This window comes from Garra rufa, chromosome 9, assembly GCF_049309525.1.
Source record: "Garra rufa chromosome 9, GarRuf1.0, whole genome shotgun sequence".
In the NCBI taxonomy this organism is placed as follows: domain Eukaryota; kingdom Metazoa; phylum Chordata; class Actinopteri; order Cypriniformes; family Cyprinidae; genus Garra; species Garra rufa.
The window spans coordinates 2,765,423-2,779,785 of NC_133369.1; the positions used below are offsets into that span (position 1 = coordinate 2,765,423).

The following is a 14,363-nucleotide window of genomic DNA, read 5'->3' on the forward strand; positions in this document are numbered from 1 at the left end:
TTTGAATTTGGCTTTGCCATGATGTCGCAGTGCTAGTGCGGTTGCTGCAGTGCATTATGGGAGCTTCTGGGAGGTGAGCAGTATCTGATCGAGTGTCTGATGTAGTTTGCGCTCATTTTAGTGTTAGATGTTGGTACCAGGACTAACGTGTAACTAAAATCTTGTGAGATTAGTCATCTTTCGGCATCAGCACATTATTCTGACCAAGTGCCACCCACTTAGACAGGAAGAGAGCGTGGGACGTGTAAAGCAACCAATCACGGTTGGTTTTGTTTTTTGTTCTTGTGGTTTTGTGTGTTTTGTTTTGAACGTGAGATGCTTTTACACTGATTTTCTTATGAATGATTTCTGCTTTTGCTTTGCACTTGGTTTGAATCGTCAAAGCAAATAAGGTTCATTTTACTTGCATTTTGACTTTCTTAATTATTGAATCTAATTGATTTGCTCTTGTGAAAGCTGCAAATCTGCTTTTCTTACTTCGATTTTGTCTTGTTTCCAGACAAAATATAAAAAAAATTCTTAAATCAAGAAGAAATTTCTAGATGGGTACAAATTTTGTCTTGTTTTCAGAAAAAACAAGTCAAAATTAAGTGCATTTTTGTTTGAAACAATCAAAATAATCTGCCAATGGGGTAAGAAAAGTAATCGTGTTTTCAGTTTGAAATAAGATTTTTTTGTTTACCCCATTGGCAGATTATTTTGCTTGTTCTAAACAAAAACTCACTTATTTTGACTTGTTTTTTTCTAAAAACGAAAACAATTTTTATATATTTTGGCTGGAATGTAGGTAAAAATTCTAAGTAAGAAAAGCATTTTTTTTGCAGTGTGAACTAACGGCAGTGAGTGAGTAATGCTGTGTCTTATTATAGATGATTACATCATGAATGACACACTTATTAACAACAAGAATTATATCTTGGTAATATTTGACCTGAAGCAAACTGTGAGCTAGAATAATTACTTTAATCTAGTGGTAGTTAAATGCAATATCGTTTATTGTAATGTGGTTATTTTTGTTGGAAATTCAACCCAAAAATCTATTTTATATTACATAATCATGAGATAATGCTTATTGTTATTAATCTAATAAAATGCATTTATTTTCTCTTTTTATTTGGAACTTGTTGGATTCAAATCAGATGATTCAGAACAAATTAATAAGCTTCACATTATAAAACACTTGAGTTCAGTATTTATGCTGTTTTGCTCTTTATGTTCACTACAAACCTCCTGTTGTCGTTTCAGCTGCATCAAGAAAGACAAGGATCGACTCAACGCTAGCAACGCTGACGTGGGATCAGAGCTCTGGAGGGGCAGCAGAGGACAAAGGTCAGACTAGAAATGATCATTTCTTATATTTATATACTGAAATTATCATTTATATATACAGTATTTGTTTATTTATTTATTATAAATACTTTACAAAAAAAAAAAAAAAAGAAAGTCTCTTTTGCTCACTTAGCCTGCATTTATTTGATCCAACGTACAGCAAAAACAGTACAATTTTGAAATATTTTTACTATTTAAAATAACTGTTTTCCATTTGAAAACAATTTAAAATGTAATTTATTCTTGTGATTTCAAAGCTGAATTTTTAGCATCATTACTGCAGTCACACAATCCTTCAGAAATGATTCTAATATGCTGATTTGCTGCCAAAAACATTTGTTAATATATTATAAAACAGCATTTATCTGAAATAGAAATCTATTGTGATATTATAAATGTCTTTATCATCAATTTTGGTCAATTTAAAGCATCCTTGCTAAATAAAAGTACTAAATTCTTTCATTTATTTTCCCTCCCAAAAGATTATACAGAGTCCAAGCTTTTAAATGGTATAGTGTATATTGTCACATAAGCTTTTTATTTCAGATAAATATAATTTATACCTGATATTTGGATATTTTTATTCATCAAAAAATCCTAAAAAAAATGTACACAACTGTTTTAAATATTGATAATAATAATCATAATAAATGTTTCTTGAACAGCAAATCAGAATATTAGAATGATTTCTGAAGGATCATGTGACATTGAAGACTGGCGTAATGATGATGAAAATGTAGCTTTGATCACAGAAATAAATTAAATTTTAAAATATATTCAAATAGAAAGCAGTTATTTTAAATAGCAAAAATATTTCACAATATTACTGCTTTTGCTGTATTTTTGATCAAATAATTGCATGCTTGGTGAGCAGAAGAGACTTTAAAAACATTAAAAATCTTGCTTTTCAAAAACTTTTGACTGGTAGATATATATGATGTAAATTATGCTAATTATATATATATATATATATATATATATATATATATATGTGTATGTATATATATATGTGTGTGTGTGTGTGTGTGTGTGTGTGTGTGTGTGTGTATATATATATATATATATATATATATAATATTACCAGTGTAACTATGATCATCATGAGAGTGGCCAAAACATGAACAGTTACATGGAAAAGTTCAGTAATTCAACTCAAATTGTGAAACTTGCGTATTAAATACATTCAATGCACACAGACTGAAGTAGTTAAAGTCTTTGGTTCTTTTAATTGTGATGATTTGGCTCACATTTAACAAAATCCCACCAATTAAATTCTCAGCAAATCTCAACATTCCAACAAATTAGAATATGGTGACATACCAATCAGCTAATCAACTCTAAACACTTGCAAAGGTTTCCTGAGCCTTCAAATTCTAATTTATTGAGATGCACCTGTATATAGGGGCCACAGATGTTAAGATGTCCACGTTAAAAGAAATTTACAAAAGGGATTTTATGTCCATAAAAAGCACATACAATGTAAGTAAAGTGTCTACTTTTAAGGTTTCAAATGTGAAAATTGGTTGAAATAATTGTACATTGTCATTCAGTGCAACACAACTTTTGTGTAAAAGTGAAAAAACAAGCTTATTCTGACCACATATTAAAATATACAGGGCTCGAAATTGCGACCATTTTGGTCGCATATGCTCCCAAAATGTAATCTGCGCGACCTCAAATTATATTATGTATTTGAATAGCATTTGTGCGAGTGTGAGTAATTGTTGTGGTGCGACTTACTTTCATTTCTTTACAAAACTTTGGCTAGCCTAACTACTGCACAGACTGTTGTGAGCTGATGCAGTGACAGGTTCACCGTTCTCTCCTTTGATTGTGGACAATTAGAAGGTCTCCACAATCTGTTTTTGAAGAAATATATTTCATGCTACAGCAAACATTCTGTCAGATACAATTCTGCCGCCTCCGTCTCAATATACTGTACATCACTGCATAAATTCACATCAAATGATAACTCAGCGGCAGAGTTCCACTCACGCAGGGGCGTAATTTCCACTCTGATCGTGTTGGTGTCCTCCCACTTTCAAATGGTTTTGTTAAAGTAATCTCTTGTGTTGTAGGATGCACGCGGTATCGTTAAAACGAAACCAAAAGTAAAACTCGCACACGCATTCAAAAGCAATTTTAATACCCCACGTTTAAAGAGCGACTGCCCAATGTGCGCAAATTAGGCTACATAACATATCTAGGCTGTTATTAGTATGTGGGCTGTAATAAGCTGAATTGTGTCTATAGCTCTGTATCAGAAAAATTCGGTCATTTGCACTTTGAATATTGAAAGAGTAGCCTACTTTGATCATGCCTGCATTTATTGTCTGCACAACTAAGAAAGAAAGAAGTGTCGTTTATTTTTTGTTGTTTATACTGTAGATTGTTTAAAAATGCAGCGGTTGCCTCTAAAATGGCTTTAACTCTTTATCTTTAACCTCTTTAAATGGCTGTAACTATAATAGAGAAAATAAACCTTGTTCATGTACTCATATTTCATTCATTCTTGTCCCTTGCTTAAGGCGTAAAATAAATATATATAAAAAAGGCTTTCAGAATCAGCCCATTTGCTTGTAAAACATCTGCATTAAAAATTGACCATGAAGAATCAAGATCGGCGCATTACTAAAACGAAATTAGATGCTCCTAAATTTTTTATGGTGCTCCTAAGTTTTTGAAGTTGCGAGCACCAGTGCTACCAAGTAAAAAAGTTAATTTCGAGCCCTGATATATAAAAGAATATGGCAGTATATTAAATATTAAATAATGAGTTATTACTACATGAAAGTAATTTGTCTTTAATATGTCATAAATTGATTTTTGTTGTAAATATGCCTGACAAGATTGTTACACTAAATGACAGTTTAGTGGGTGTCTTCTGTAAATTAGGGAAAACTGTATGATATTTATTTTTTGCTCAGAAAAACAAAAACAAAAATGCAATTAAATTAAACAAAAAACTTTTTACATTTTCTGTAAAAACAACAATTTAAAGCAGTATGCTTAAACCCTTTTTGCCTTTGACCCAAAAAGTATTTAGACCATTAACAATTACATTTAACATCAATTCAAGTGTCATTTATAATAAAGGAACATGCACAACTTTTGAAGTTGCAACAATATTAACTATTAAAATTCTCATTCTTCACCAGCAACATGGAGGAGTTTAAAGTTCAGACCGCCAAACACCCCACACCCAATAGTTCGCCCATGCGGCCGCACGGCGAGCACCCGAAAGATCACGCTGCCAAACGCCTGTCCTCCGCATCCAACGGCACGAGCGACGGAGGAGCGGGATCCAAAACGCCTGTGGAGATCACCGCGCTGGAGGAGTCCTTCCGCCGCTTCGCCATCCACGGAGACACACGGGCCACCGGCAAAGACCTGAACGGCAAGAACTGGTCCAAACTGTGCAAAGACTGCGGCGTCATCGACGGCAAGAACATCACCCTCACAGACGTGGACATAGTCTTCTCCAAAGTCAAGTATGCTATCATTTGCACCACTTTTAAACATTTAAGACCAGTGTTGGGGAAAGTTACTTTTAAAAGTAATGCATTACAATTAGAGCTTGACTGATGTATCGTTTTACTCACTGCAAAAAATGCTTTTCTTATTTAGATTTTTTTGTCTTGTTTCCAGCCAAAATGTCTAAGAAATCTTAAATCAAGAAGGATTTTCTAGACAAGTAAAAATTATTTTCTTGTTTTTAGAAAAAACAAGTCCAAATTAAGTGTGTTTTTGTTTGAAATAAGCAAAATAATCTGCCTGTAGGGTAAGAAAAATAATCTTGTTTTCAGTTTGAAATAATATTTTTTTGCTTACCCCATTGGCAGATTATTTTGCTTGTTCTAAGCAAAAACTTACTTAATTTGGATTTAAAATAATTTTTACTTGTCTAGAAAATCCTTCTTGATTTAATTTTTTTTAGATATTTTGGCTAGAAACAAGACAAAAAAATCTAAGTAAGAAAAGCTTTTTTTGCAGAGCTGATATTTTCCCGATATTTAAGCATTTTACCATAATCGGATATAGGTTTTGTAATATCAGATTCACCCATAAATGCCATCTTGTGGGTAACAGCTGTTACATACGATAAAGACCTGATATGTAGCTAGTTTATGCAGCTTGGCTCTAAGAAATAGAGACGAACTCACAGAGTCACGTATATTATTCAGTTAATTAACATTATCCCTCTTTAGCCTATTAAACAGCTTACAAACCTACTAAAACTGTAGTTTAGAATTAAGTTGATTTGACTCCTGTCCTTTAATTATTTTTTCCATTTGAAAACATTAGATATTCTACATTTATTTCGCTTATTAGTGTTGCAGCTTGTGCTTTTTATAAATAAAATGTTTTATTGTTGTAATATGAGGATTCAATTTAACACAAAAGACTGCTAATTTTCAACACTTTTTTTTAAAGATGACTGAAAGGAGGAAAAAAATGAAAATTAAGTATGGACTTACTCTCTAACAGTAAACAAATATCGGTTCTGCATATCGGTTATCGGGCACATAAACATGCAAATAATTGGTATCGGTTTTGGTTATAAAAAATCAATATTGGTTGATCGCTAATTACAATATTGCAATATTACAAAACAATATTGCATTACTACTTTAAAGTAACTAATTGCGTTCCTTTTACTAATTACATATAAATTCTGATTAAATATACGTGCAATTACATTTTGCATTCATGCATTTAGCAGACACTTTTATCCGGAAGCATTAATGCATTAAAAACATTTAGTTTATGCATTCCCTGGGAATCAAACCCATGACCCTTGTATTGTTAGCGCCATGCTCTACTGTTTCAGCTAAAACTCTTTTATGTAGTGGACTCACTTAGAGTTATTTAGTATAATTTTACCAGAAAGTGTAATATAGTTTTGTTTTTGTCTGTTTGTTTGCTGGTTTTTATTGTATTTGTTATACTAGTATTTTTTGCATTGTTTTTGCAATGAAAATAGCCTAAGATGCTGACATGGCATTAAATAAAAATATACTACTCTTTCAGCTACAATTAATATTAATCTATTCTTTCATGTATCACTCATTTTAAGTTTATTGCAATGCATCCTAGGATTGCATTGTCTATGAAGCATGCATGCAATCTTTTCTTTGATTTTGTCCCGAAACATTGTGCCTCAAATGCTCAGTGCTGTCTAGGTAGGATGCGATTACGCCATCAACCAATAGGATTTTCTTGCAGACATCTGGTACAGTGTGTCGCATACACATAAACACAGATGTCACATGCGTGTAAACTGCAAAAACACTATGAGATCTGATTTGGGCCGTGTTCAGATGTGGTTTTAAATCACATCTGGTCATCTGACCCACTTTTACTCACTCACATCCGATTCTCCTCTTAATGCATCACTGTGTCACAGCAGGTTCAGGCAAGGTCAGTGAAGATGTGAGTGAGTGAGTGACAAATTAATATGCATGCATAACATGTGCATGTCAAATTAAATCATGAAATCAGAAATCATGCTGCCTTTTTCATCAGAAGACAAATGCTTCAAATGAGAGACAAAATTGCATTTCTCAGCTGATCTGTGCATTATGCAATATGTGCATGTTAACAGATGGAATAAAACTCCTGTTTTCAGTTGAATCAGTGCAATAGACTTTGCAGTGTAGAAGTAAAGCTGTGATGTTTTCTGTAACAGTTACATAATTGCCTTTAATCAGTGCATGCAATATTTTTTGAATATGCATTCTATAAAAAACTAAATAAAATGTTAGATAAAAAGAAATTAAATTAAATAATTAAAATAATTAGTTTAATTTCGTAATTTTATTTATTTATTTATTTTTAAATAACAGACATTTAAAAAAACTCAAAATGAAAAAATACATGACAGAATTACTAAAACTTAATCTAAAATGAAAGTAAAACGAATGAATGCGGTGAAGAGGAGTCGTGCTGTGTTGATGTTATTCTGGTTCTTCCCCCACAGCCACAGGCCATGATGGCTCATGCTGAATAACCCTGATGACTGTAGGACAGAAACAGTCATCGCCGCTTCAGTAGGGCCAGATTTTAATAATGTGCCCTTAAAATAGAGCACCGTACGCACTGATCTCGCCTTTAAACATTCATTCTTAAGCTGTTTAAATAACAGTGTTGGTTTGTTCAAGTAGCAGAATGGATTTATCCAAATCTTTGTAGCATTTATGCATAGAAGATATTCTCTGCCTTTTAGAGATTCACTTCACCCCGACTGAACGAGAATAAAGATTATTCTGCTAGACGGCGTCAGAACAACGTGGCTGAGCAGAAAAAACGAGAGGCAGAAAGAACAAATGCGTGCAATATGTGGATTACTCCACTTCCAGATAAAAATGTACTCATCCCCATGTCATCCAAGATATTCATGTCTTTCTTCCGTTGCAAAGAAATTAAGTTTTATGAGGATTTTTCTTCATATAGTGGACTTCAATGGTGCTCAATGAATTGAAGGATTGCTCATCTTGTCTAGATCCAGTTCAAGACAGTTTAGGGTATGTGAAAAACTCCCATCCCGTTTTCTTCAACTTCAAAAAGGATGATTTTGAAGTTGGAGGAGAAAATGAGATGGGAGTTTTTCGACATACCCTAACTGCCTTGATCCAGAATACACAGAGTACATATGCACATGGCAGAGCTAGACAAGACAAGCATTTGTGGTTAAAAATTATATAATTTTTTATTTTATGTTAGAAAATGACCAATCGTTTCGCTAGATAAGATCCTTCTTCCTCAGCTGGGATCGTTTAGAGCTCTTTGAAGCTGCATTTGTAACCATTAATCTGTTGAGCACCATTGAATGTTTTCCTTAAAAAAAACAAATTTCATGTTTGTTTCGTTCTTCCTTCAGTCGTAAGGAAGTTGTGTTTTTTTGAGAAAACATTTTGTTTTCTTTATATAGTGGACTTCAATATTGCCCCCCAGTTTGAACTTCCAAAATGTGGTTTTAATACAGTTTCAAAGGGCTCTAAATGATCCCAGCCAAGGAAATAGGATCTTATCTAGCAAAAATATTGTTAATTTTCTTACAAAAAATAATATTTCTACACTTTTTAACCACAAATGCCCATCTTGTCTAGATCCAGTTCAAGACAGTTAGGGTATGACGAAAAACTCCCAACTCGTTTTCTCCTCTAACTTCAAAATCGTCCTACATCGCTGTTTTACCTTTTTTGTAAAGGGTGTTTGACCTTCTTTGCACGTTCATTTTGTAAACACTGGGGTTGGTACTTCTGCAGCGATGTAAGATGATTTTGAAATTGGAGGAGAAAATGAGATGGGAGTTTTTCAACATACCTTAAGTGTCTTGAACTGGAATACACGAGTTGACGCAGAGCTAGTCAAGATGAGCATTTGAGGTTAAAAAGTATATAAGTTGTGTATTTTTTTTTAGAAAGTAACCGTTTCTCTAGATAAGACCCTTATTCCTCGGCTGGGATCATGTAGAGACATTTGAAGCTGCACTGAAACTGCAGTTTTAACCTTCAATCTGTTAAGCACCATTGAATGTTTTCCTCAAAAAACGTACACTGCAAAAAATGCTTTTCTAGCTTAGATTTTTTGTCTTGTTTCCAGCCAAAATATCTAAAAATTCTTACATCAAGAAGGATTTTCTAGATGAGTAAAAATTATTGTCTTGTTTTCAGAAAAAAAAGTCAAAATTAAGTACATTTTTGCTTGAAACAAGCAAAATTATCTGCCAATGGGGTAAGAAAAAATAATCTTGTTTTCTGTTTGAAATAAGATTTTTTTTCTTACCCCATTGGCAGATTTTTTGGCTTGTTCTAAACAAAAACTCACTTAATTTTGACTTGTTTTTTCTGAAAACAAGAAAATAATTTTTACTTATCTAGAAAATCCTTCCTGATTCAAGAATTTTTAGATATTTTGGCTGGAATCAAGACAAAAAATCTAAGCTAGAAAAGCATTTTTTGCAGTGTAATTTCTTTGCAACTAATGAAAGAAAGGACACAAGGTGAGTAAATTAATAGGATTTTTTTATTTTGGAAGTGGAGTAATCCTTTAATATTTAAAGGATAAATGCAACCAAAAAGAAAGTCAGTCCAAACCTGTATTCTGTTTTAAAAGTACTTTTTAAAACGGAAAACAAAAAACGCTTTGAAAATGTCTTGACATGCATTCTTTCTTTAGTCGGAAGGAAAGTGTTTTTTTTTTTTTGAGGAAAACATTTCATTTTCTCCATGTAGTGGACTTCAATATTGCTTTCAATATTCAATATTCAATATTGAACTTCCAAAATGTGGTTTTAATACAGCTTCAAAGGGCTTTAAATGATCCCAGCTGAGGAAGAAGAGTCTTATCTAGCGAGAAAAAACAAACAAAAAACGAATATGCTTTTTAACCTCAAATGCTCGTCTTGTCTAGCTCTGCGATGTGCATGCATACTCTGTGTAAGACAGTTAGGGTATGTTGGATAAACTCCCATCTCATTTTGTCCTCCAACTTTAAAATCATCCTACATCACTGCAGAAGTACAGACCCAGTGTTTACAAAGTGAACATACAAAAAAGGTAAAACGGCGACGTAGGACGATTTTGAAGTTGAAGGAGAAAATGAGATGGGAGTTTACCAACATACCCTAACTGTTTTGAACCAGATTACAGAGTTGATGCAGAGCTAGACAAGATTAGCATTTGAGGTTAAAAAGAATCTACTTTTTTTTTTTTTTTTTTTTTTGCTAGATAAGACACTTCTTCCTCATCTGGGATCATTTAGAGCCCTTTGAAGATGCATTTAGGAAATTTAAACTCGGGGACACCATAGAAGTCCACTACATGGAGAGAAATACTGAAATGTTTATTCATAAAACATAATTTCTTTCCAAGTGAAGAAAGAAAGAAATGGGGTGAGTATCATCTGTTCATCAAGGATCATCAAGTTATTTTAGCAAAATGTTTGGTGCTTTTTAGATGTTTTTTGCCCTATTTGAACTACTTTGCAGAGGCTCAGGCCAAAGATCAAGATTGCAGTCGTACAGCATCTGAACTAAAGGCATGTGTTTCCTTTAATCAGTGCGGCCCGCCGCAGATTAAAACCCGTCCGATTGATGTTAATGATGCTTGATAAAGCCATGCCACATTTAAAGCTGGAGCACACGCAAACATTACAGTACTCCCTCACTCAAGCACGTAAACCACATTACAAACAAATCGACATGAACTAGGGTTTCTGTGGGTCTAAAAATGTCTTAATACTCCCTGCCACAAATGAAGGCCTTAAAAAGGTCTGAAATCAGAGCTAAGTCGATCTTCCTCAGTGTTTTTGTTTTCCAATACAAATATTTCAACATCCTTAAATCAAAATACATTTACATTTAGATACTTGAGGAAGACATTAAGTCTTGTTTTCTGAGAACCTGAACAAAATGAAGTTTGCTTAAAACAAATATTTGTCAGTATGAAATGAAAATTACTTTTCTGTTCGAATTCGAGCTAGTGCTTGATGGTCATGTGTGCTAAAACATGCTATTAATGTGCAAAATCATGCTAACAGTATGCTATGTATCTTATCCCGTATTGCCTTTAAAACATTCAAGCTTTAAAACTACTTTAAACTTCAATCTGTTTCAGACTGAAAATCGTCAAACTTTTAATATTACTTACAATACCTTTCAAACTTTTTTAAACTTTTAAAACTTTTTCAAACTTTCTGGCCAGGCTTGACAAACTTTTTTTTTTATTTAGTTTAACCTACAATCTGAAAAGAAATGGACAAGTATGTGCAAATAGTCCATTTAATGTCAAATCACTTTACAAAATAAGCTATTTTCACAAAAAGTAACAGATGCAGTAAAACAGATGTGGCAGAAATTATCTTGGTCATGTTTGCATTTTCACTGTCACTGGTCATAATTCAAACCTAGAAATCAGGATTGTGCATAAAACAATGTCATGCATGTGAAAATGGGCCGAGAATTGGTTCAGATTCAGACAGGAATCATATCTTTGTGGCAGTTTTTCTGCTGATTAAGCAAAAATACAAGACTTCTTCACTGCATAGCAGCTTGTCAAAATAAAAAATGCTACAAAATCCATTAAATATTGTGAAAAAGTGCTCCAGCAAAACAGATACTATTTTTAGAATCAAGTATTGGATTCCATTCAGCAAACATAATGCAGCCCAGTTATGATTTATACACGTTCACGCGTTAATAAATGCATATGCAGGGTAATATTGCGGTTTATGACTATCATTCTGCACATCCTCATAGCTGAGGAGACAGCAGCGAGAGAGAGAACAGCTCTGAGTTTCTCACTGACATTAAGCAGCCGGGAACAGTCGCAGTTCTGAAGGATCGCACAAACAAAACTGCTCAGCAAAGAAGTCAAATTAATTATAAAGCCAAAGAGGTGTGTTTACTCAAGCTTGTTGCTATGACAGCAGGTTGCCGGGGGAGACATCAGGCTTTATGGCCTTGTGTTTAGGTTGTCGATCTCCACGGTAAAGGCTGTTTGTGTTTGTTACTATGTGCCGTTTTAAGTGTTGCTTTACGAGCTCAATGGGTTCATAATGCAAATCCTGCTTTAAGACCAGATAAATCAGCTGCTCTTAACTAGTTCTGCTTGGGGACGCTGATTTTGGTGAGCAAACACTGAACCAAAATTGTTTATCGTACTGAAGTAAACGAAATACCGTGCAGTTTGATTGGACGCTCGGCTCTCAACGGCACTAACTGCAGATTTAGGAAGCATTTCCTCTCATTTAAAGTTGATTAGAAGTGCATTTCTTTTTCTGAACTGACAGACTCGTGTGTGTGTGTGACGTTGGGCCTCTCAGAGCTGACATGTTTGAGTGATCGCACACGGCTGTTATACCACATCTGCTCTCAGTTTATGCAACACTTTCAGGCCTTTATCCAAGCACTTACTGTGTAAACTTAAAGGGATAGTTCACCCAAAAATGAAAATTAGCTGTTAATTTACTCACCAGTTTATTTTTCTTTCAGCCAAACAGTAAAGATGATTTTTAGCTGAAACTGTGGTCCTTGGTGATTCATAAAATGCAAGCCAATGGGTACCAGCACTTTGAGAGTCCAAAAAAGCATGTCAGGCAACACAAAATGAATACCTGTGGCTCCTGATGATATATTGAGGTCTTATGAAGTGAAATGATCAGTCTGTACAAGAAACTGACCATTATTTTCAACATTAATACCTGTGATCCAGTATGACGGCATTTTAGTTTTTTAATACTACGAGGATAAAGTCGAAATACTACAAGAAAAAAGTCAAAAAACTTTGAGAGTAAAGTCGAAATACTACGAGAATAAAGTCGAAATACGACGAGAATAAAGTCGAAATACGACGAGAATAAAGCCGAAATACTACGAGAATGAAGTCAAAATACTACGAGAATAAAGTCGAAATACTACAAGAATAAAGTCGAAATACTACGAGAATGAAGTCGAAATACTACAAGAATAAGGCCAAAATACAACGAGAATAAAGTCGAAATACAACGAGAATAAAGTCGAAATACTATGAGAATAAAGTCGAAATACTATGAGAATAAAGTCAAAATACTTCGAGAGTAAAGTCGAAATACTACGAGAATGAAGTCGAAATACTACAAGAGTAAAGTCGAAATACTACGAGAATGAAGTCGAAATACTACAAGAATAAAGTCGAAATACTACAAGAATAAAGTCGAAATACGACAAGAGTAAGGCCAAAATACAACGAGAATAAAGTCGAAATACTACGAGAATAAAGTCGAAATACTACAAGAATAAAGTTGAAATACTACAAGAATAAAGTCGAAATACTACAAGAATGAAGTCAAAATACTACAAGAATAAAGTCGAAATACTACAAGAAAAAAGTCAAAAAACTTTGAGAGTAAAGTCGAAATACTACGAGAATAAAGTCGAAATACGACGAGAATAAAGTCGAAATACGACGAGAATAAAGCCGAAATACTACGAGAATGAAGTCAAAATACTACGAGAATAAAGTCGAAATACTACAAGAATAAAGTCGAAATACTACAAGAATAAAGTCGAAATACTACGAGAATGAAGTCGAAATACTACAAGAATAAGGCCAAAATACAACGAGAATAAAGTCGAAATACAACGAGAATAAAGTCGAAATACTATGAGAATAAAGTCGAAATACTATGAGAATAAAGTCAAAATACTTCGAGAGTAAAGTCGAAATACTACGAGAATGAAGTCGAAATACTACAAGAGTAAAGTCGAAATACTACGAGAATGAAGTCGAAATACTACAAGAGTAAAGTCGAAATACTACCAGAATAAAGTCGAAATACTACCAGAATAAAGTCGAAATACTACCAGAATAAAGTCGAAATACTACCAGAATAAAGTCGAAATACTACCAGAATAAAGTCGAAATACTACCAGAATAAAGTCGAAATACTACCAGAATAAAGTCAAAATACTACGAGAATAAAGTCAAAATACTTCGAGAGTAAAGTCGAAATACTACGAGAATGAAGTCGAAATACTACGAGAATAAAGTCGAAATACTACAAGAATAAAGTCGAAATACTACGAGAATGAAGTCGAAATACGACAAGAATAAAGTCGAAATACGACAAGAATAAAGTCGAAATACGACAAGAATAAAGTCGAAATACTACAAGAATAAAGTCGAAATACTACGAGAATAAAGTCGAAATACAACGAGAATAAAGTCGAAATACTACAAGAATAAAGTCGAAATACTACGAGAATGAAGTCAAAATACTTCGAGAGTAAAGTCGAAATACTACGAGAATGAAGTCAAAATACTACAAAAATAAAGTCGAAATACTACGAGAATGAAGTCAAAATACTTCGAGAGTAAAGTCGAAATACTACGAGAATGAAGTCGAAATACTACAAAAATAAAGTCGAAATACTACGAGAATGAAGTCGAAATACTACAAGAATAAAGTCGAAATACTACGAGAATGAAGTCGAAATACTACAAGCATAAAGTCGAAATACTACGAGAATGAAGTCGAAATACTACAAGAAT

The 14,363-nt window shown here is 33.5% G+C and overlaps 1 protein-coding gene across 2 annotated transcripts in view; it reads left to right on the forward strand.

Annotated features, from left to right (window-relative positions):
* The window catches only part of tppp (tubulin polymerization promoting protein), a 67,147-nt gene that overhangs the window by 45,378 nt on the left and 7,406 nt on the right, over positions 1-14,363 (forward strand). Inside the window, exons 1-3 of one of the 2 annotated variants that reach the window (XM_073847543.1) lie at positions 56-262; positions 1,246-1,329; positions 4,488-4,820. In XM_073847543.1, coding sequence (XP_073703644.1) covers positions 4,492-4,820 — 329 coding nt within the window. In that variant the 5' untranslated portion in view covers positions 56-262; positions 1,246-1,329; positions 4,488-4,491. Of the gene's footprint in view, positions 1-55; positions 263-1,245; positions 1,330-4,487; positions 4,821-14,363 lie in introns of those variants that run through there. The other variant, XM_073847542.1, reaches the window with a different exon arrangement.